The sequence below is a fragment of the Dipodomys spectabilis genome, unplaced genomic scaffold (genome assembly GCF_019054845.1).
Source record: "Dipodomys spectabilis isolate Male_0828 unplaced genomic scaffold, ASM1905484v1 ptg000297l, whole genome shotgun sequence".
In the NCBI taxonomy this organism is placed as follows: Eukaryota; Metazoa; Chordata; class Mammalia; order Rodentia; family Heteromyidae; genus Dipodomys; species Dipodomys spectabilis.
In genome coordinates this window covers 15918108-15942591 of record NW_024870974.1, presented here as the reverse complement: position 1 = coordinate 15942591, position 24484 = coordinate 15918108, and the positions used below count along the sequence as shown (strand labels likewise).

At 39.9% G+C, this 24484-nt stretch overlaps 1 protein-coding gene and 1 non-coding gene across 2 annotated transcripts in view; one reads left to right on the top strand and one right to left on the bottom strand.

Annotated features, from left to right (window-relative positions):
• The window catches only part of Fhip1a (FHF complex subunit HOOK interacting protein 1A), a 169346-nt gene that overhangs the window by 98410 nt on the left and 46452 nt on the right, over positions 1 to 24484 (top strand). The window contains exons 2-5 of the mRNA XM_042701751.1: positions 2406 to 2629; positions 14575 to 15201; positions 21949 to 22107; positions 24249 to 24335. Of these exons, the coding sequence (XP_042557685.1) occupies positions 2525 to 2629; positions 14575 to 15201; positions 21949 to 22107; positions 24249 to 24335 (978 nt within the window). The 5' untranslated portion in view covers positions 2406 to 2524. The remainder of the gene's footprint in view (positions 1 to 2405; positions 2630 to 14574; positions 15202 to 21948; positions 22108 to 24248; positions 24336 to 24484) is intronic.
• On the bottom strand, positions 1007 to 1081 carry Trnaa-ugc. Its single transcript has one exon. It is a non-coding gene; the product is annotated as a tRNA-Ala (tRNA).

The following is a 24484-nucleotide window of genomic DNA, read 5'->3' as shown; positions in this document are numbered from 1 at the left end:
ACTTTTTCTGTGATTAACTGGTTTTTCCTGCCCAAGTTGGCTTTGAACCAAGAGCCTCAGATCTCAGCCTCCTGAATAGCTAGGATTACAGGTGTGAGCCACAGCACCTGGCCCAGGTTTTCTTTATACTATGTTCTCTGTATAAATTATACATTGTGAATCCTCAGGTATCTGTCTCTAAAGTGCAATTGGATAAGCATTTTGGTCTAAAAAAAGTGATATGAATTGTTTCTTTGTAGAAAAGATAGAAATTCCTTAAGAAAATAGGGCCAGGAGTTGTATTGTAGTCAGGAGAATGAAGAGTAACTTCCTAAGAAGGGGTACTAGATTGGGAACCTACAGACTTAACATTCTGTTTACATCAAAAGTATTCATGACATTGGCTAAGATATCAATCCTGTTTCAACTGCATTCTCTCTTCTCAAGATCATATATAAATTCCTTCTGAGACCTAACTTAAAGGGTTTTAGGAAGCATCTTTAAAAAGATTTTGATTTGGAGCCAATTGGGTGTACATGTTCCTCTCCTTCCTTTGAAGAGAATCTTAGAATCCTGGGGCTGCAAAGAATCTCAAGAAGTTCTTTAAGTTTTCAATCTCTGGGATAAACCCGAAAACTTTGATTTTCCTCATTATTATCATTACATTGTCTGAATAAAAGGGGCTAGCATGTTCTCAGAAATAGTCTTTTAATAATAAAATACACACATACATATATATCTATCTACACAAGTCATTTTCTTCTAGTATGTGATTTCTGTAGCTTTTCTCACAGACATTTGTTTCTATGTGCCTTAGTCCTCTCCTATTTTCTTTAAATTTAGTTTTTCAAAATTATTAATTCTTACAAGTTTTCTGTTCTTTTTTTTTTTTTTTTTTTTTTTTGGGTCCGGTCGTGGGGCCTGAACTCTGGGCCTGGGCACTGTCCCTCAGCTCTTCAGCTCAAGGCGAGCGCTCTACCACTTGAGCCACAGCACCACTTCCGGCTTTTTTTCTTTTTCTTATGTTTGGGAATATGCTTGGGAATCGAACCCAGGGCCTCATGCATGCAAGGCAAGCACTCTACCACTGAGCCACCTTCCCAGCCCAAGTTTTCTGTTCTTATGTCCTAGAAATCCTTTTATCTTGAATAGTTCCTACCCTGATGCAGGAGAGGGCTTGTTTTGAATGCTCCTCAACTATTTCCACAAAGAGCTTCACCTGTAAGTTGGCCCAGACTCAGCACATCAGGTTCCCTTCCACACATTTTGTTCCCAGGGCTCCTGTGGTGTCCTCCTGTCACCCACTTGAACACAGATGCTCCTGTTTTGGCCCAAGTCTGCAAATTTTTATCACAGATTTTGTTTTTCAGCTCTGGTCATTGTGAGTACTTTTTTCTGAACTTCCTCCAGTCTGTGCACTAAAGGAAGTCACATTCTGAACTCTGCCCAGTGTTTTCCTGGCTGATGAACCTGGGAGATACTGCCTCTATCTTTCTGCTTCTGTCAGAGTACCACATACCTGGGCTGTATTTGGTGTTTGCTCATGACTCCTCTTTTTCTCCTGCCAGACTGTGGCAGTAAGGGTTCCTTTATATTTTATCCTCATAATTCACCTTTCATTTGTAGATATGCTACCTTGTACTTACACCTCAAAAGCACCAGCTTATTTTGGTAGATCATTTCTTTTTTTTTTTTTTCCTTGTCAGTCATGGGGCCTGAACTCTGGGCCTGGGTGCTGCCCCTCAGCTCTTCAGCTCAAGGCTAGTGCTCTACCACTTGAGCCACAGCGCCACTTTTGGCTTTTTCTGCTTATATGGTGCTGAGGAATGGAACCCAAGGTCTCATGCATGCAAGGCAAGCACTCTACCACTGAGCCACATTCCCAGCCCTTGGTAGATCATTTCTAACTGACTTATTAAGATTCTATTATTCTTCAGAAAAGCTAGAAACTTTCACCTAGATTAGAATCACAAGTTGAGATGCTTTCAATTTCATCAGACAGTCATTGATTAAAATTTAAAAAAAAAACAAACAACCAAAGCCTCAACCACATTGGGCCCAGGAGTCTGACTGCTGTTTTATAATTCTTCTAAATAGTGTTAAGCCATTTTATTTCTGTCAACTCATGGCTCTTTTTTAGTGTTTTTAAACTCTACATAGTTGATATCATGCTTAATTATGGAAACAGGACTCAAGTGATGTAGTATAATAATGGGGAACTGTGCCTGGATCTATGGAAAGAAGAAAAGCAACAATTGTTTAATATGTGAATAGAGCTTCATATTTTAGTAGCAAGATAAGAGAAAATAAAAAGACGAGGATAAACATCTCCTTTTTAATACCTATCTTTGATTTAAACTTAACAGTTAGCATCTTACTTAGCATATGAACATAACAAGATATACTTTGTGTTATTGTCATTACAGGTTCTAAAGGTAACCATGAAAACAGAAGAAGCTACATTTCTGATGTGATGCTTGAAAGTTAATGACTGCTTATCACGTTTTTGCGAACATTAAATATGACTTAGAAGCATTGAAGGTTTATGATGTCATCAGTTTCGACAGAAAGCAAACTCCAGCCGGCAGTGAGCCTGCAAGGAGTTGACCCAGAAACATGCATGATTGTGTTTACAAACCACTGGGCGCAGGTAATGTGTGAGCTCCGCCTTCTCCGCTGGCCTCAGAGCCCCACCAGCCTCTGTCACACAGAGCCAGGGTTTTCTACCTGTGTGACTGATAACTCAGTTTTCAGAAACAGAAGGAAGGAAACCCTCTTAGATGGAAACAAAGCAATGTTCTCTTCTTGCTTTCCTATCATAGATACCCAGTTAAAAACGATTATTTCCCTCCCGGCCCCGCAAAAAAAAAAAAAAAAAGCAGTTAGGAAACATGCTTGTTCCTTAGGTAATTTTAGAATAACAGCAATCATTCCTTGAAATGACTTTTATATCACCTTACACAACTCTTCACCATAGTTATAAGCTTTCCCTTTGATCCTTTTTCCCTCCTGATTCCATCCAGTCCTTAAACTCTACTAAATACACATTTGTTAAGGATTTACCAAGTATTGTGCTTTCTATCACTTGATTTCCACAGACCTACAAGTAGTATTAATTTCCTCATTTTACAGACGAGGGAATGGAAAATTACAGAGGTTAAATAACTTGCTTGAGGATCTATAACTAGTGAATTACCAAGTGAGCCCTTAGATTTCACTCCCTTGACTCTACAGCCCTTGTATTTGACCTCAGCACTCTACCATTTTCAGGCTGGTGGCCGCTCTGTAATTTAAGGAAAAGTGTCAGGCTATGCCTAAATATCTGTCTTCTTTACAAAGCTGATTTTTAAAAAAAAATTATTTATTTTGGCTTCTCTGACTCTTCTCTGATCTACTGGTGTAGATAATTAAGGGTTGAGTGTTCAGAAAATTGACTAGCCTTCTCCTTTCCTCAGGGAGTTTATCAGTAGTAAAATAAACAAAATCGGCTTTCTTTACTATTTGTTCAGCATTACACTCCCAGATAAGCTGGTAAGTGGCTATTTATGTGACAGTCTTTTAGTGACTACCTAGTTCCTTCCTGTGTCCAGAAACAACACATGAGTTAAAGCATCAAACCTGTAAATCACAGCAATTTTAGGAGACATCGTTTAAACAAAAAAGGAACAAAATTAATTTGGCTTCTGGGTTGTTTACACTTTGTAGCTTCTTGTCACCATCTAGGATAAAGCTTCCATGATTTTTTTGTGCATTCCCATTCTCTGACTAATTTTGTTGTTCAAATTGTAATGGATTGTCTGTGGACATGGTGATCACATCTGCAGTAGTAAAGGGAAGAAAGTATTTCAGCACCTTTTCCAGAGCAGTTACCTTGATATTTTTTTACAGTATTCTAAAATTGATTCCAGAGTGGAGGGGTGAGCCCTACAGGAAACTGCTGGTAGTGCACTGGGTATGGGAAGATACAGGAAGGCCTGTATCTCTCTTTTTCATCTTTCTTTTTCTTCAAAAATTTTCGTATTTTGTGTTTACAATGTACATAGTATAATTATATATCAGTGCATTGTGTTTATTCATTAATTAAGCTATTGATGCTTTTTTTTGGCCAGTCCTGGAGCTTGAACTCGGCCTGGGCACTGTCCTTGGGCCTCTCTGTGTTCAAGGCTAGCGTACCACCACATGTGCCAAAGCTCTACTTCTGGCTTTTTTCTGTTTATGTGGTAGTGAGGAATCGAACCCAGGACTTCATGCATGCTAGGCAACCACTCTATCACTAAGACACATTCCCAGCCCCTGATGCTTATTTTTAACTGCTAGGAATGCACAATCAAATTAGAAGTGTTTTTCAGACCCAGTCATCTCATTTGATAGATGGAATCTAGCTCTCTAATACATAGTCTTTGGTCCAGGGCTCCATCTTGTTTGTTGTTTGGATATACTTCTTTGGTTACAGTTATTTCTCTGGATAGCTGTGCTGTATGCCTTTGGTAATCCATGCAATTCTTAAAGGCATGTTATAGCCTCAGCTTCATGATTATATGTCAGCAAGTTATCTGCCCTGTCAAATTCTGTCCCAGCTTTTTATATAGTGTGGCAGTGCTGTTAGAACGTCCTGTTCAGAAACATGTCATTGATCTCTCACACTGGTGAATTTTTTGTGTCTATGTTGATCCTGAGCCTTGAACTCAGGGCCCCGGCATTATCCCTGAGCTTTTTTGTCTTAAGACTAATGCTCTGCCACTTGAGCCACAGCTTTTGGTAGTTAATTGGAGATAAGAGTCTCATGAACTTTCCTGGCCAGGCTGGCTTCAAACCATGATTCTCAGATCTCATCCTCTTGAGCAGATAGGATTGCAGGTATGAGCCACTAGTGCCTGGCTTGAGAAAAAATAAGTTTTGGTCCCAGGTCATATTGTAACGAAATCTCAGGATACACATATCATGTGGGTTTGGAAGCATATTGCAGGTACTTAGCATTCTCCTTTTCTTGCAAAAAAAAAAAGTATGAACTTTGTCGTGTATAGTCATTAAATACTTTCTTTTGCAAAGTGAGGACTGTTCTGGCTTAGTCATTTCTCTAACTTTGGTTGGTTGTTTTCTTTTTGAAAATCTTTTGAGCTTAACTTTTCCTTTTTTTTTTTTTTTTCTTTTGGTCAGTTGTGGGCCTGGGCGCTGTCCTTGTGCTCTTCAGCTCAAGGCGAGAGCTCTATCGCTTGAGCCACAGTGCCACTTCCATTTTCTAATGGTTTATTGGAGGTAAGAGTCTCACGGACTTTCCTGCCCAGGCTGGCTTTAAACTGTGATCCTCAGATCTCAGCCTCCTGAGTAGCTAGGATTACAGGCGTGAGCCACCAGAGCTCAGCTAAAGAATTTATATGTGTGTGTGTGTGTGTGTGTGTGTGTGTGTGTGTGTGTGTGTGTATATGTTGGTAGTGGGACTTGAACTCTGGGCCTGGGCACTATCCCTCAGCTCATCAGCTCAAGGTGAGCGCTCTACCCCTTGAGCCACAGCACCACTTCCAGTTTTCTGAATGGTTTTATTGGAGATAAGAGTCTCACAGTCTTTCCTGCCCGGGCTGGCTTTGAACCGCCATCCTCAGATCTTAGCCTCCTGAGTATCTAGGATTACAGGTGTGAGCCCCTGGCACCCTTAACTTTTTAAACAAATCTTAAAAATACTCATAGTCTGCAGAGGCCTCGAGGGCTTTGTGGGTACCTTATGAATGAGAGTACTGGTTGAGAAACTCTCTTGGCTGGCAAATGGCTATTGTTCTTGAGGGGTTTATTTAGCTCATAGTACTAGTACAGCCCTGTCTGCATCCCAGGTGGGATTTAAGCTGGGAGCCTTGGTCTGGGCTTTTAAGAAATGTATAAGCTAATGTGGATGTGTAAAAACCCTTATCACAGAGTGATTAATGGTGGCTTTTCTCTAGGAAGGAGCTGGTATGGATGGAAATGGTCTGGTGAGTGGGAAAAGTGATTGTTTTGTGTTTGGTAACTTAGCTGTGAAAAGGGAGGGAGAAAACTTTTTATGGTATGAATATTGGAAATGAATAGTTTTAGCCTTTTTTGGATTGTGGGGGAAAAAGCTGGAGAAGACAAAAAATTTCAGGATAAGATATTTGGGTTAGAAATGAGAGACCTTCAGCTGGTAGAAATGAATGTTGTGTATTCTTTATTTTGGGGTTTCAGATGGCATTCTTTTTAATGAGTTGTTCCATTGGAGAGGAAGAGCAGTAGAGAAATGTGTTAAGATCTGACTCACACCTCTTGCCTGCTGGAATTGCAGTTGCTGCTTTCCTGAGAAAATCCTAGAAATCCCAGAAGGGATGTAAGATCAGAAATGTGGCAAAGACAAGACAAGATGGCAACATTTTATTTATTGAAGTGTCTACTAGCTGAGTAGAGCAATGCTTTTATGTGTGATAATGAGAGGAAATGAAGGTACCAAAGTCTGTAGGACTCAGTTCTCTGATAGGGCCCTTGAGTGAAAAATACAACACAACTGACCTGCATTTGACTGATTCTGTTCTGCTGTTTATCAGTAACATCTGTTTCGGAGTGGTCATAGATGGAAGATAGCCTCTAGCCCAAATTTTGCCCTTCTAGTTATAGTATCTTGACTCGAGCACCATGTCGCTGTCAGAGGAGTTGTCTAACTAGCTAGGATCATATTCAAAGCAGATTGTGACTCTGGAGCTTACCAGGAGATAGACATGGATAGTTCCAGAGGTACATTGAATTTCCGAATTGTTCCCTGGTCCAGTGACCTGTGGCAGCCCCAGAATAGTTCTGGAGTAGGCATTCAGGAGTAACTGCATTCCTGGTAAGTGACTGAAGAATGTGGTTAGGAAATAGCACCTGCTTGTACTTCCTCACACCTTCTGAATGGCCACCTTGTCACTTAAGTTGCGGTGAATCTAAAACCAAGACCTTTCTAGGTTGTCCCTTTTGTTGGACCTTCCAGTGCATCTGGCCACCCACACGCCCTGTTGGCACACAGAGTTCTTTATGCCCTTTTTTCACTCCTACATCTCATTTAGTCATGAGAAATACAAAGCTTCTTAGAGTTTCTGGCCACCTACTCCCTGGTTTCATGCCTCTTTGCCTTAGCACTTGCTCTTGCTTCTGCCTGAGTATTCTGCTGCTTGGCTAAATGCTTTTTTTTCTCCAGAACTGTTTTGAACTTCATTTCCTCTGGAAGCCTTTTCCTGCTGTCTTATGCTTCCACTCTGTGTTGCAACTTCACCCTGAGTTTTCTTTCACTGTTAAACCAGTCACCTTTTATTGCAATTATGGGTACATTATCTTCTTTCCAACTTCACTGTGAGTACCTCCAGATTAGCACCATTAGTAATTTATCTACATTTTCAGTGTTAAGAACTGAGTGTGACATATTATAGATGTTTAATGAACTGTTGAATTGAAAGGCAGAAAATAAGAAATGCAACTGCAGAAGATCTGAGAGACGGGCTGGGAAGGTGGCTCAGTGGTAGAAGATCTGAGAGATATAGGAAACAGCTTCAGTCTTATATACTATTTTGAAGACATTGCACAGTTTGCTTCTAGGAAGTTCTTTGGATTTGGTTTGAATTCATTGATCAGAAATAGTATATATGTATGTGTATGTTTAATTTTTATAGTCACTTTTATGAACAGTTTATAATATAGTATATTGTTTTTATCTCTTATATTTGTGACTTTGCATTTTCAAAATGGAAGAAGGTAAAATTAGAAAGGAGCATTGGCTTACCAACAATTAATAAATTGCTGTATGCACTAACCACTTGTTATTTTGTGATTTCATAGACCTTTCTGTATACTTCTTTCAAGCGCTGAATACTAATAGTGTCTGTCCTTAGAGCTACAAGAACATAGGAATTAGGTTAAAAAAATCAGAGGACTGGGAGGGGGGAGGCTGGGAAGGGATGTGAAGGGTAAACAAAGGAGGAGGCTGCAATGCTTGGTAAGAAATGTACGCATTATCCTGCCCATGTAATTGTCACCCTCTGTACAGTATGTTCACAAATAAAATAAAATTAAAAAAAAAATAAAAAAATAAAAAAAAAATCAGAGGACTAGGCTTGGTGGTATATGCCTGTATTCTTAGCACTGAGACCTAAAGTCCTTGAGTTTGAGCTCAGCCTGGACTATATTGTCAAACTCTGTCTCAAGAAAAAAAAGAATACAGTAGTGATGATAGATGAGGAAAAAGTGGTGGATTTAGTTATCTTTTTCATTTCAGAGAGAATGAGGATGGGAAAATAAATGGAACCATCTAGATTGCTTAGGTCAAATGTCTTCTCACAATAGTGCAAAGTATAGTATGTTTTATTTACAGCATCTTGCATAGATTTCCAGATAGCCTGAATCTGTTGAAGAGCACATGGTATCTAGATGTAGAGTTGTCACATGTATTTGAATCTTATTCACTTGCCATGTTCATCTTTGTTCTTTTGATACTTGCCTTGTGGTAGAGTAAATGACAGGGGAAAAAAGCCTTGGAGAGATGAAAGTTGAGACATTGTTAAAGAACTTTGATTACTCTTCTGACTATCTTAGGAAGCTTTTATTTGTTAACATTTAAAAATTTGTATCTGTCACACCAACTCTACAGGTAACACCAAATTTTGCTGGTTGAAAATAAAACAAAAGCTCTTCCTCTTAAGATGAAGGGCCTAAGGCATTGATGAGGGCTTCTGTTACACCACAAAGTAGTTGAGTCTATAGAAATGTCAGCAGTTCTACTACTGCAGACTCCTTGATAAGGTTGTTTTTTGTTTTTTGCTGTGGTTAAAGGTAGTGTTCCTTGGAATGTTATTACTTAGGACACTCTTCTGTCTGTCTATAGCTCCTCCTTTTTCCTGTTTCATCTCAGAGTTAGACAAGTTTCTGATGCTCAGGACTAAAGCTGACTTTAACCACTGGGACAAGTTCATAAGCTGTGTTGTCTTCTTGATAGGAAAAATAAATGACTTGGTGAGGTCCATTCCCCCTATGGAGACAGGTATGCAAGGAATGTTCCAAATTGAATTGAGCCCAGAAACATGGACTGGATGGAAACATACTTTTCTTGTAGTTATTTGGTACATTAAGTGGAATTTGGCCTAGAACAGCTAAATCCTAGGTACATTAAGTGGAATGTGCCCTAGGACAGCTAAATCCTGGGTACATAAGTAGAATTTGGCCAAGCACAGCTAAAATCACTCTTCTGTGTGATGGAAATGTTCCTTAGTAACTTGTTTTCCATAATTCTACTTTAAATTATCATTCCAAAGGATTTGGAGGTATGGGTTGTAGTCAGGTGACTTTCCTGAAATAACTAGGCTCTCACAAAGTAGTATAACTGGTCACTTGATACCAGGTTGTATATAAGACTTAGAACAATAGTGAGATGGTATCAAAGTAAATCTAACAGAGAAACGTAAGTGTTTATTATGACGGAAAGTCCCTTGCTAGCTACTATGTGATTAATGTGAACCTTTTATTATTTCCTATTTAAGATTTGTAACTGTTTAAACTTAAGGCTCATTATCTCTGACAAGGGTCATTATTAGGAATAAAGATAAGGAGCATTATGAAAGAATGCTTAAGAAAGAAATATATTATCTGTTAATTATATTTATCCACATTAATCGTTATAATTGTAGAGAAAATAGCTGTGAAACTAGTTTAAATTTAGCTATTTTGATCTGATGGTAATTTTTACACCATTGTTCACATTGTTGATTTATGTATGCTTCTTTGTAGGACTGTAGTAATTTACATTTGGCTCTAAATGTGACCCATGATATGCACACACATGCCTATATTTATTAAAGTGTATCGATGATCAAATACCCAGTCATGATCAGCATTAATGTTGTTACAATTTCTGATCTCAATTAGTTTTCTTAATTAACATGTGTGTTATTATGTACTGATGAGTTTTGATATTTTCAGCTTAACAAAATGAACTTGTTTTGTAAAGAAAATGTTTATAGTGCATATTTTGCTTGTTTTCACTCTCTCATCTACTAAATCCCTGCAGCCTTATTCATTTCTCCTGAAATGAATCCCTGAGAATGATATATATAGTGGAGAATCCAGGGTTGGAAAATCCGAGACAAGAATGAGAAATTAAGATTGGAGGAGCACAGGAAGGGCCGGGCCTGTAGGAGGCTCTGTGTACAGCATGGAATCTCAGCACCCATTGGATTGTTAGTCAGAGATGGCAAATGGGTGACATGAGGCAGCAAGCAGAAATCAGGGAAACAGGGCTACCAGGGTTTGATGGGAGTTTGAGGGCAGTGAAGGAAAAGATAAGTTACATAAGGAGTCAATTTCCAGGAACTGTAAGAACTGTGACACCATTCAGGTGGAAGAATTTGGACATCCATGTAGAAGCACTTCAGCATTTTGGTGCAGGCTGGGTTCCAGCCAGGAAGTGTCTGAGCTATTTCCTGCCAAGTTAGGACCAGTGCCAGGATGAGGCCTTTAGAGCCCACTTGAAAATCAGGTCATGGGTGTGTGTGCCTAGAAGGAAAGGGGAGGTGGCCTGGGAGGGCTCTGATACCTGAGGAGCAGGTTCAGGATATGTGGTAACTGGGTTCAATCAGCACCTTGTGGAGCACTGTGTGCTTCGTGACTCAAGCCCTTTGTTGTAACACACCCATCTAGGCAGTAAAACCAGTGGCCAGGGCTTGGGATCAACAACCCTTCCCTGTGTGAGGGCTGTTAGAACTCTGTTCTCACGTTTCTCTGCTATTTACCAGAAATAGCACAGAGGAGGGACTACAAGGAGGAGTAAGATACTTCAGTTTAGAAGTGCTAAGCAGTTTGACATCTGAGTAAAATTCTCAGTTCTCTTTAAGATTTCTCATAGCAGGCCTGGAAGAGTGCTAAGTAGTAAGGAAGGCTAGTTTTTGAGAAAAGTGTGATTTATGGACATGTAAATGTTTTTTCTGTATATTACACATTAGGTATACAATAAATATTGCATATAGTACCAACATGTATATTTATAAACTGATATTGCCTGGGAATTTCTGAGAATTAAGAGATTTTCAGTACTTCTTTTTAACTCAGTTTTTTGGGGGTCCTTTTTTAGATACTACAAAACCATTTTGCTTACTTTTATTTTAATTATGTTAGAAAATTAGAGCAACTAACAAGAAAAAAAACTAATTAACCTTAAAAATACATTTTTTCCAGATTCAATTTTTCCCTTGTTTTTTGGTGGTAGTACTGGGGTTTGAACTCGGTCTTCAGCTAGGCAGGTGCTTACCACTTCAGCCATCCTCTCAGACCTTCAGATTTATTTCTAATCATGCATCTGTTTCTGATATGTTGAACTTACCTCAAGTAAGTTCAAGTAAGTTGAGCTGAAGAGCTGAGGGATAGTGCCTAGGCTTTGTATGGTGAGATAATATTTTTATTAATATTCTTGTTATTTGGGTAATAATTTTATTGTTAGAACCTATTGATATGAACCTTATTTTTGTACTGGTCCCTTGGGGCTTGAACTCAGGGTCTGAGTGCTGTTTGGGTGCTTTCCTTCCTCAAGGATAGTGCTCTACCACTTGAGCCACAGCTTTACTTCTGGCTTTTTTGGTGATTAATTGGAGATAAGAATCTAATGGACTTCCCTGCTTGGGCTGGCTTTGAACTGCTGTCCTTAGGTCTTAGCCTCCTGAGTAGCTAGGATTATAGTTGTAAGTCACCAGCACCTAAGATCAGATTAAAAGTCAAAGGGGAGGAACAATTTCATAACTTATATATTATCAGATTGTTTTCCAGAAAAACTGAGGTAATTTGCCATACCTTTTTCAATATATAAGGTACAATCCTCGTTTTAGACTGTTTGGACAGCGTGAATACAGGAGAAGTACATACATTTTTTACTTGAAGGTCTAGCTGTAAAGGTAGCTCTCACAAGTAAACTGGACATGTGGAATTGTAGGGACGTTGAGAGCTGGAAAGTGCAGTGTTGAAGTGGGAGACCCCTGTGGCGCAAGTAAGGTACTGCAGTTCTGCTCTGAGATGATGGGAAGGTCCTGAACCAAAGGGAAAGGCTCAGCCAGGTCCCAGGGTCTCTGCTGCCAGCTAGGCTTCCAGGTGTGCAAAAAGTTCTGCAGGATTGAGCAGAGATATGGGAAAGTGGGCAGACTCTGGAGGCAGGAATCTGGCAAAGAAGTGGATGTCTAGTGGCTGCTCTGGGGACCCCAGTCTCTGGGCCATATTCTTCTTGTATACCTGGACATTGAAAGCCTTCATCATGAAAAATGCCAACTCCAGGATGTGGAGGGAACTTTTTTTGGGGGGGGTTCCAGTTGTGGGGCCTGAACTCTGGGCCTACGCACTGTCCCTCAGCTCTTCAGCTCAAGGCTAGCGCTTTACCACTTGAGCCACAGTGCCACTTCTGGCTTTTTTTCTTTTTGCTTATGTGGTGCTGGGGAATCGAACCCAGGGCCTCATGCATGCAAGGCAAGCGCTCTACCACTGAGCCACCTTCCCAGTCCATAGAGTGAGCTTTTCATTTGCAACATAGCTTGTTCATTTTCTAGTAGAAATTGGTAGAAATGATAGATTCTGTGGAAATCCATTTATTCTTTCATGATGTTCTTGTCTGGTTCATAGAGATTTTCTCCCCTTCTGTCAGGGTAGAGACCTTAGGCTTTGTCCCAAGGAATAAATTTCCCACATTGCTCATGTATGCTGACATAGCATTGCATATTTGCCAGCTTCCTCAGTGTCTTGCAAATATTATGTTACCTAAACATATTCTGTTACCTAAACACAGAACATGTAGCAGCACATCACAGAACTGGGTCAGGAGGGCTCTGCCAAAGATAAACATTGCATGCAATTCAGCAAAGCAAAACAGACCAAAGATAAAATCATAGATAAATTTAGCTTATTTATGAAGTATCAAGTATATGCCTTTTAAAGGGAATAAAATGAATGGACTTCTTATTTAAATCTCATTATTAAATTAAGTAGAAATTGAGGTCTATAATTGTTTAAATTTCTAGGTCCCAAAATACAGAAATAACTAATCAGTGGCCAGAGAGAGGTAAAAAACATTCAAATGACTACCATGGTAAGAGAGAAATATACCAGGGTTATGACATGACTTACTTAAGCATTTAAAAAAAACTTACCCTTAAATTATTTTTGTAGCTGGGTGCTGGTGGCTCATGCCTGTAATCCTAGCTACTTGGGAGACTGAGATATGAGGATCATGGTTCAAAACCAGCCTGGGCAATAAAGTCCCCATGAGGCTCTTTTCTCTAAGTGACTACCTGAAAACTGGAAGTAGAGCTGTGGCTCAAAGTGGTAGAATGCTATTCTTGAGCAAAAAGAGCTCATGGACAGTGCCTAGGCCCTGAGTTCAAGCCCCATGACTGACTATTTTTTACTGAAGCATATGAAACATAATACACCATATAACTATTTTAAGTGTGTAATTCAGTTGCATTAACTATATTCATAGTCATCATTTTCAAAACTTTTTATCATTCCAAACTTTAAGGATTTATTTATTTATTTATTACAGGTAAATGTTGGGTTACCTTTTGTTTTGCATGTGTGCTGGTTTTAGGGGCTTGAACTCAGATGTTTAAACTCTGGATGCTCTCCCTGAGCTTTTTGGTTTAAGGCTACCACAGCTCCCCATCCAACTTTTTGGCCATTAATTAGAGATCAGAATCTCAGGGACTTTTCTTGCCAGTGCTGGCTTCATACTGTGATCCCCAAGTCTCAGCCTCCTGAGTAGCTAAGATTATAGGCATCAGCCACTGACAACTGGCTTGGGTTACCTTTTGAAGCTTTTCTCCTAAGGATTTGTTTTGTAATTGGTTATCCGATTTTTTCTTTTTTGGCTTAAAGAAATGAAGCATTCAGAGCCTTCACTTTTCAGTTTCAGTTTCAGTTGCCTTTCTTCTTCCCTATTGCTGCATGCTTGGTTGGAGAAGGCCTACTAAAGTGGAGGAGGGAGGGATGGTGTGTGAGGAGCTATGTAGCTCTGCTGAAATCTTCAGAGCACCTCAATTTCTAGGAGAATACAGTCGGATTTTCTTGTATTTCTTAATGCACCTTTAAATTTAAAAACATTATATCATTAACAGTTTAGAGGAAGTTTAAGGACTTATCCCTTTGAACACAAAAAGGATTATTTTCACATATTTTCCCCTTTGTTATGTTTGATAATTATGTTTGTACCATAAATTATTAACTTTTTTCTTCTAAATTTCACTTACATTTCTTCATGTTTCTCAAGTCTTCATAATAATAGTCTAAGAAATTAATTCATATCACCATGCTATTTTCTTAGGTTCTTAGGTTGCCCCAAGTTATAACTATTGTAAATTAGTATCTTTGGGTATATTCTTTTTTAGCTTAACTCTTCATTTTATGAAAAATGGAGAGGAAGGGAAGGAAGGAGCAAGAGAGGGAGGGAAGGAAAAGGGGGAGGGACAAATTTACAATGCTTACATAAATCTTGTGGCCAAGGGTTTTTGTATTTTTGATGGCTCAGTGAAAATGAGTGGTACTGTGTTTTTTTGAGAGTATGAGAAACATTTGATGGATGATGAATGTTTAACTTGGTTACAGGTTGTGAAAATCTTCGAGAAGCATGACCCCTTGAAGAACACACAGGCAAAATATGGCACCATCCCCCCAGATGAGGCCAGTGCTGTGCAGAACTATGTAGAACACATGCTCTTCCTGCTAATTGAAGAGCAAGCCAAGGATGCTGCGATGGGGCCAATTCTGGAATTTGTGGTCTCAGAGAACATCATGGAGAAGCTCTTCCTGTGGAGTTTGAGGCGTGAATTCACTGATGAGACTAAAATGGAGCAGCTAAAGATGTACGAGATGTTAGTCACGCAGTCCCACCAGCCTCTGCTGCACCATAAGCCCATTCTGAAGCCCCTGATGATGCTGCTGAGCTCTTGTTCCGGAACAACCACGCCTGCTGTGGAGGCCAAGCTGGTTGTCCTGCTCAATCAGCTCTGTTCCATCCTTGCCAAAGATCCGTCCATTCTGGAACTGTTTTTCCACACCAGTGAAGATCAAGGGGCCGCCAACTTCCTCATCTTCTCTCTCCTGATCCCTTTCATTCACCGTGAGGGGACAGTAGGCCAGCAAGCTCGAGATGCTTTGCTGTTTATCATGTCTCTCTCTGCCGAGAACAGCATGGTGGCCCATCACATCGTGGACAACACCTACTTCTGTCCAGTAAGTTCCTCTCCTTAGTGTTCTCCCCCTACGCCCCTTTCTTCTTATGAGCTATGAGGAATGCTTTGAAGGGAGCAGAGGTATCTAGGCCTAGAGGCTCTTTGGCTGAGCACTGGCAGTTCAAAATGAGCCACGAGAGGAAATTGGATGTGTGCTACTGTTTCTCGATGCGTTTTTATTGGGTTGGGAATGATTTTAATTTTTCTTTTTTTTCTAAGAGCATATCCTGAGAGATTTGTAAAACTCACTTTGTAAATTCTTAGCTCTTGTGGTTGAGTTTGTTCCAGTGAGTCAAGGCAGGTGGTAAAAACTCACAGCTGGTTTCACAAATTAGTGTCTCAGCAAGGTAATGACCATTAGTTGTAGATCCAAAGCATTGATTTTATTTTGAAAAATGAATGCACATTTGCAGTAACAAGAATTCTCTACTCTGTGTGTTTTTTAAGTCCACAGTATGGTGAGCAGGATTCTTTGGAGATAGCTTGTAATCCAGGCCTAATCAAGTCCAGGAAATACTGGAAGCAATTTGAAATTCACAGGAGTTCTTAGGCCTCCAAGTGATTTTTTTGATGTTTCTGCTGTCTTTGAAGAAGGGTGTAAATGACAGATTTATAGGTTTGTGCCTTCTGCTCCTGGATAACAGCTATTAATATTTTCCCAGTTCAGTGACATTTCCATTGTCTGTTGTTTTTACCAACCTTCATAATATATATGGCATTATACCTTGCAGAATAGGGCGGGACACCCTTAGTAAGTTTTGCTGGAATCGGGGAGGTAACTTGCCATAGGTAGGTTTAATTCATAGTTAACTCAGTCTGGGAAGATTTTGGCCAGTGGTGGTACGTTCCCTAGAGGATATTTAGAAATGGAAGTAGATGTGTTTGGTGATTGTCATAGAGATGTGGGGGTCAACTGGTAGGTTGTGTGCAGGGGCCACAGCTGACATGCTGAGTAGCATTGTGATCATATTTACAGCAAGCTTTAGAACACAAAACTGTACTGCCTGATAGTTCTTGGTTACACACAGACAGACGCCCCTCCACCCACCACCCACTAAAAGTACAAAAACAAGAACAGGAATGGTATAGACTGTGTTTGGGACTGTAGTTTGAAAGATGAAGGAAGATAAAGTCAGGAGTAGGAATTAGTTGTATTTGTAATATTTTATTCATTTGTTGTGTTGCTTTTGCTCTGGATTAAGGCCCAGTCCTTGAGCATGCAACGCCTGACTGCCACTACTCAGCTGCACCCCCAGTCTGTAACATTTTGTATTTTGAAAGAGTGCAGAGTGCTCTGAAGAAATTATAACAAAATGCTAAAATCTGTTCGCTATTGCCGAGGGGTTTCAGTTCTAGTGGTTTTTGTATGTTTGTTATATTCCAAAATTTAAAACTTAAGTCAAATAGGGCATGCCTTTAATATTTAGCTTTCAGCTAAGTGTTATAGGCAGATTTCACTGAGTAACTGTTGCTATCTAAAAATGTGTTTGCAAACGTTGTACAGTTCATTAAAGTGGAGGAAACAAAATCACCAGCTGACCTCATTTGCTGGAGTGGAAGAAGAGCTTCATGGTGTTAAGTTGCCCCTCAGGACAGATCCCATAATCTCATTTGTACCCAGTTTTCTATAATTACATCTGACCACATAATTAAAATAAAAAGGCCCCTTTATGGTGCAGATAAAAGCATACTCTATTAACCACCCAGCTAAGGGCCACAATTGACAGAAAGCTTTCTCTAATTACTATGATTGTCAAAGTCTGTTAGCATCGGGCTGTTGGAAGAGTAATGAGTCTTTCAGCAAATTGGGCCTCTTTACCAAACTTCGTCCTTATGAAGTACTGTAGATGGGAAGAGGCCCGCACAGGCTTTGCTGCCTCTTCTCTCTAAGTAAAGATGAGTAAGGGTATCTGAGAGAACAGCCTGGTGCCAAAGATGGCTGGGGATGAAATAATCTTAGGTGATTTGGTATTTTTAACCAAATATGTGTAGTTCTGCCCATGCCTTTTGGGACATGTTGGCGAGTACAGGAAACAGTCCACTCTACATAAATTAAGAAGTACATGTTGAAATAAATGACCTTTAGGTACACAGCTGCAGGTAGGAAGTTATTTATTTATCCTGTATCCAAAATTTATGAGGTTTTTTTATTTTGGCAAGTCATATCAAATGGTCTCTGGCAGGTGTTTTGATGCTAGCTTCAGACTAAAGCCATCTGCTAAAAATCTTTGTTTTTGCTAAAATTAACAAGGTGCTTAGAGTCTGCCTGGCAACATTGCTGTGTGGAAATTATTGGGCTAATATCATCACATGCATTGCTCTCTTTAATCCTTGCAACAATTCAATGAAGAAACTAACGTTTAGAGAGTTTTCATAACTACTCATCAGTGGCAGACTCTGGCTAAAAACCAGATACTCAAACCCTGGTCTCAGCACCTCCGTGCTATACTGCTGCCAGGGAAGTTCTTTGCACTTTGCCTCCTGTTATCCATGAGTTTATGTATTTTCTATGAGTGCTCTTGGGAGATGATATATTAAAAAAAAAACAAAAACATTGGGTTAATACTATTGAGAATGAATAAAATGTTTTTCAAGTTTTGTGTGGTCTGAGTGAAAAAAAGGCCAAAATAGTGGATGGGCACTTTATTTTTAATTAAGTCTTGAGTACATCTTTAAATTTTTTATAATTTCATTTGCAAGTTAAAATGAAATTAGAGAGGAAATGAGTGTCTGGGCATGGTGATATATGCTTGTAATCCCAGCTACGTAATAGGCATAGTATAATCTTGGTCCATGACCAGCCCTGGCAAAAATACTAGACTGGATCAGAAAATAACCTAAAGGCAAAAGTGCTGGAGGTGTATCTCAAATAGTAGAGGTCTTGCCAGGCAAGTACAAGATCTTCAGTTCAAATCCTGTTAAAAAATAAAAAAGTAAATCTACTATGTTATCAAACTCTTAAACCTGAAAAAGTTATCTATAGACCTTTTGTTACTCTACTTTTCCCTAGTGGCCCACAGCACTCTCTCCGTTCCTTAGGATAGCAGTTGACCTTGCATTTATGGATGGATGAGCCATCTTCTCCATCTTCTTTTCTTCTTCTTTTTCTCTTCTGGTACTAGGGCTTGACCTCAGAGCCTCCTGTTCTCACTCTGCTTTCTTGTTCACAGTTAGTGTTCTATCATTTGAACCATCCTTTAGTCTAACATTTTGCTGGTTACTTTGAGATGGAGATTCTTGGGCGTTTCTGCTCAGGCTGACTTTGAATGGCAATCTTCCAGTTCCTAGCCTCCTGAGTAGCTAGAATCACAGGGATACACTGCTAATGTCTAGCTGCTGCCTGTTCTATCCAGAACCAACTTTGCTTGTGCTTGGCTCACAGTATTTGTCCTAGAGCTATGTGCCATCAGGGTGGGTGGTTCTGAACTCAACGTATCACCTAGGAAGAGAGGATATACAGAGCTGTAAAGATTTGGGAGCTTAAGTACTGTGGTTCACACCTGTAATCAGGAAATCAGTCTGAGACTCACCCAGGGACAGAGTTCAGTGAAACTCCATCTAAACCATTAAAAAAAAATGTGGTAATGGTGATGTGCATCCTATCTATGAGCAAAGTGTAAGTAAATAGGAGGATTTCAGTTGAGGCTGGCCCAGGCAGAAAGTGAGACCCTATTAAGAAAAAATGAGCAAGAGCATACAAGGCTTGGGGCAAGAGGAACATGGCTGAAGTGATAGAGCACCTGTCTAGAACATTTGAGGCTCTTGTTCCTAAGAATCTTGTTCCTAAGAATAGGAAATACTTTGTATTCGGCAGAGTATTTCCCTGCCATATTTCTTTGTCATTCTGAGGGGTTAGTAGAGATAAGGCCGAGCTGGGGACTCCCCCTCTTCAGCTGTCGCTCTTGCCCTGGGAGGGTCCTATTGTCTGAAAATGCTTCTTTCTGTTCCCATCCCAGCCATGCCCTTTCAAAATACTCACTTAAAAAAAGTGAATATTAGGTATGTGTTATTTTTAATTACTGTCACTGATGTATGTAATTTGAAAATTAATGTTGCTCTAATTATATTGATATACTGAATAGTTATTCCCAGCTTTTTAGTCAGACAAATTAAGTCTGTCTTTATGAATTCATCTTCAAAGCCTCACAGTGGTTAAGAAGGCAGGAGTATGCAGAATGAAAGCCTTTGTTCTGTGGTTAATTTAGCATGAGTTAGCAAATGTAATTGATTTAAAAAATGTGGCATCGAGATTAGACTTCTCTTCAAGGAGAACTTCTGGGCTCTGTTTGCTTTTACCAGAGGTTTCTAATTTAGAACAGGTAACTCATTTGGGTCACATCTGAAGAATTAAAGAGATTTGAGTATGTTGACAAGGAGTTAAGTGCTTTAAATACGGGACATCTTCCTCTGGGACCACAGATGCCCTGATTGTGAAAGAGATAATGATCTTGCTTATAGTTCCTGAACTTAGTACCTAGCCTGAAGACAAGTCCCCCTCCCCCCTTTTTTTTAAAAAAAAGTGAATGAACAGTGATAATTCACAGTAGAACAGAGGAACAAATGTGATCTGCTTTCCTCTAGTATTGCAATGGATAGTCAGTCCATTTTTCTCACTGCCCTTTATTCTATGCCACGGGCTCCTTTGTCATCTCCATCAGCCTTCCTGGTTCCTCCTGTGTCCCTACCTGCTTTCTCTGTGCTAACACCTCCCACCATTACTCTGGTGGTAGAGTTAGGTGTGTTACCCCTACCTCCTGTGGTCTTCCCTGAGATGGAGAAGACTAATGAAGTCAACTAATGAAAGCCAGAGAGATGACCACCACAGATACACAGAATGCTGGTGGGCATGACAAGGGAAGGGGAGACGGCATTAAATCTAGAAATCATCTCCCTAAGATGAATATACCTGGACCCCATATTCCCTTAGATTTTTCTGATTCTCATGTCAAGGCTCCGTGGCTTTTATCATACCTCACCTGTGGAAACTTCCCTCTTCTCCTCTTTCTGATTTGTGTGGCTTGAGAGTGCTTTCCCCGAGCACCAAACCCATATAGCCGTCCATCAGCCTCTCCACTGGGCTCTCAGACTGCCCCTTTTATTGTGACCTAGAACTCCAGGGGTTCTAGGTTCATTTTTACCTTGCCTGTCTCTTTCCCCACCTGCACTTTTCTTACTCTTAGAGGGTACCAGCCTTTCTTTAAGTTTTTGAACAGTCTGTTTCCTCTGCTGGTACTGTTAATCCCCTATACTCTTTTTCTGTCTCGGACTCCTGTTTATTGTTTAGTAGGTTAGGCATCACTTTTTTTGTGTGTTTTTTTTTTTTTTGCTGGTCCTGGGGCTTGAACTCTGGGCCTGGGCACTGTCCTTGAGCTCCTTTTGCTCAAGGCTAGCATTCTGCCACTTGAGCCACAGTGCCACTTCTGGCTTTTTCTGTGATTAATTGGAGATAAGAGTCTCACAGATTTTCCTGCCCAGTTGGCTTTGAACCAAGATCCTCAGATCTCAGACTTCTCAGTAGTTAGGATTACAGGCGTGAGCTATCAGTGCCTAGCCAGACATCACTTTTAAGGCTATTCCCACTGCCCCCTCTCTCCAAGCCTGTCTCAAGAGCTTTATGTCCACACACATGTGTGTATTCTGCTGTGTGTTCTGAACATTTACAACACTTTGCCACTCATCTCATAAGACAATGGATGTCAGTATTTCTTTTCTGGGCCTCCCCCTTTGTGTTTTCTGGAATGTGCTCATCCTGTTTGAGCTCACGTTGGCCTCAGATCTGTGTTAGAATGTTGCCTTGTGTAGCTAACTCCTTTGTGTCCAGTCAGTGTTGTTCCCATTCCTTCTGTGTATGTATCTGCTGAATCAGGATGACTGAAGTGCTGCTAAGGCACTGGGGGGGGCCCAGTTCTGTGAAATCCATGGTTTTCCTTGATCTTATGCTCTACAAGATAAAATCAGCAAGCATTGGCATTAAGGGTTTCTCTATTAGAGGCATCATCCTTCTCTTAATGACCACACTGGCTAACTGGATAATTGGGTTATCTTTCTTAAGTGGAGTAGTAAACCCCAGGAATTTGGATTATAACCGGATGTGTTGGTTGGATTGCCCCGATAGCCACTTTATGTGTGAGGCTCATGTATTTTCTCCTCTTTTCCTCCTGCTGATGCTTCAGTGGGCCCCACTAGCTCTGTTTGAATGCAGTTACCACATTTAACTGACCTCCACTACCCAGTTCTTTCTAATCGTAAACATGCACAGATCAGCCATGACTTTAAACTCGCAAGGAATTACAAGTCTCTTTCTTATTAAGCTCTTCTGGTCCCTATTTGTCCTGGAACATCTTAACTCAAGGCTGCTTTATAGATGAGGGTATTTGCACAAAAATACGCCTCTGTACTTGCATTCAGTGTACTGTACTTTCCCCAACTGTTTATGACTTGGTCTGTTTCTGGTAGTTCTTGGGTTCAGGGTGGGGTTTTACTCATCTTGTGTCTACCCTTCTTACTCACCCCACCCCAGTCCAGCATGGCACCTGGCACACATGTGCCACCTCATCACTTGGTGAGGAGTAGTCCAATCCCCTGGGATGGCTCTCCCCTCCCCTCTCCCCTGGTGATGACTTCCGTCCTTCCTGGTAAGTTTCTCATGCTTTTAACTCCTCACATTCGAAGGCTAGTCTTTGGACCAGCAGTGGGCATCACTTGTGAGCTGTTGGGAAGGACTGAATGTTTCTATTTGTGAACGCAGGTGCTTGCAACTGGGCTCAGCGGGCTCTACTCTTCTCTGCCCACAAAACTGGAAGAGAAGGGCGAGGAGTGGCACTGCCTTCTGAAGGACGACTGGCTGCTGCTGCCGTCGCTTGTGCAATTCATGAACTCCCTAGAGTTCTGCAATGCAGTCATCCAGGTAAACCACGCACCCCCTTTTCTCTGCCTGCCCCCTGCCCCACCCTGGGGCAGCCAGGGCAGAGTTAGGATTAGCCAGCAGCAGAGCTTAGAACCTATTGTACTTGTAGATAGTTAGATCAGTTTACCAGAAGCCATCCAGTGCCCTCCAAAGAGTGAAAACGTTAGTTTGTAGATTTCTGGGAAATTTCAGTTGAGAAAAAAAAAAAAGAGAGATGATTTTCTTTATATTCTCTATAAAAAGTGTTAATTCTGTTTTGATTATCCACTTAACCATCAAAAATAAGTTCAGTGCCTGACTTATTAAATAGATATTTTTAGGCTTTTAAGTACTCCAAATTATAACACTTTTACTTCAAGGTCTTCTAGGGAGTCAACAAAGGAAAACACTTTATTTTGCTTAATGGTGCATACTACATAAAGAATATTGTTATCCCAATTGAATTGGGAAGAAGTTAACCATCTTTTTAGCAACACGAATTAAATTTACTTTGAAATTGGCCTGCTTTAGGGGAAAAGAAAATAGTCACTGAACTTCTGTATATTTGGCTTCGTGATTCAATTTCTACCTCCAGATTTCGTGTTTTCAATAAAAATGAAATTTTACATATATTTAAGGATGTAGTGGGCTTTCATCAAAAAACGTTTTATACAGCAAAATATACCTTAATATTGGATTTATTAAGAAATCAGTTTTATTTTATGGTGATTTTAGGGTGAAAAATGTTAGCTATAATCTATTTATCTACCAAATAAAGAAATAGCTACTGTAAGAAAGTGCATGTAAATTACTTTAGTTCCCATTGCATTTTTATTGCTTAGTCAGAGGAGGTTTTATTTATATAAAAGATAAATGGATTACATTTTAAATTATTTTTTCCTTTAATATTGCAGTCTATCAGCATTTTCTTGCGGAAGTGGGGGAATAAAAACGATGGTAGTACTATTAGTTCCTCTCCAGGTCTACAGAGAGAGATTAGCAGTAATTTAAGCATCTAGCCACATTCCCGAGAAATTGCTTTTTATTTTATTGTTTAACTATTGCTTTCTTTAAAAGAAAAGTAAAGTTAATGGACATGGTGAAGAACAAGGAGTTATATTTTGAAATTGAAGCCACATAATTCTTTTTTTCTTTTGGTGGTACTAGGGTTTTAACCCAGGGCTCTGTGCTTGTTTTAGCAAGCACTCTCCTACTTGAGGAATATCCAGAGCCCTTTTTGCTTGTCTTATTTTTTGGTTAGGGTCTTATTTTTATGGTTTTTGTTGGCCTGGGGCCAACCTGGGACCTTAATCATCTTAACCTACCCCTCCTGTGTATCTGGGACTATGGATGTGACCCATTATTCCAACTTATTGGTTAAGATGGGGTTTTGACAACTTTTCTCCTGGGGCTGTCCTCAAACTGCAATCCTCCCTAAATACTACTCTCTGCTTTTGAACATTGTTTTTTAAGAAAAATGCTTTCTAAATCCCTCCCAAATATCAGGAAATGTATCTTAACACTGAGAAAATCTTTACTGCTAGCAAATAAGTACATTTAGTTGTCAACTTTGACAATTCTTTTAAAAAATAATCAGTGATAAAGCTGGGTGGTGGTGGCTCACTTCTGTTATCCTAACTATTCAGGAGGCTGAGATCTGAGGATTGCGGTTCAGAGCCAGCCCAGGCAGGAAAGTCCTTTAGACTCTTACCTCTAATGAACTACCAAAAAGCTGTGAGTGGAGCTGGCTCAAGTTGTAGAGTTCTATCCTTGGGCAAAAAGAATCTAAGGACCAGTACAAAAAACAAATAAAAAAATTAGTAATAAGATAGGACCTAGAAAGGAAATCAGGGGCAAAAAATTATACTTCATATTAACCTTTTTATGAGTCCTTATACATGTTTGGTCTACTTACTGTCTTCTTCTTCAAACAAACTCACTATAATTAGCATTTTCCCCCTGAATTTGGATCCATGCTGTTCATACTAAATAAATCATTTGAAAAAAAAATCATGTAGCAGTAGGAGATCTGAATTATTCTTTAATTACCAAATAAATGGCCCCAAATTAGATTTTCTCTTTGAATTCTGGATGTAAAGAGAATCATTTAAGAAAGCTGGGAGGTTGTACTGACTTTTCTGTGACTTCTCGCTTTGTCCTAGGTGGCACACCCCTTGATCCGAAATCAGCTTGTCAATTACATTTACAATGGATTCTTGGTACCAGTCTTGGCTCCTGCCCTCCACAAGGTCAGTGATTGGCTGATGTCATCTTTTGTCTGTTCCTATTACAACTAGGGAAACTGAGGAAAGTGAACCCAACAAGACTGACTCCATGGTGGCTCTAACCTTTGATTTCATTTCTCATTCAATATTTACTTTGGGGGAGACTATGGAAG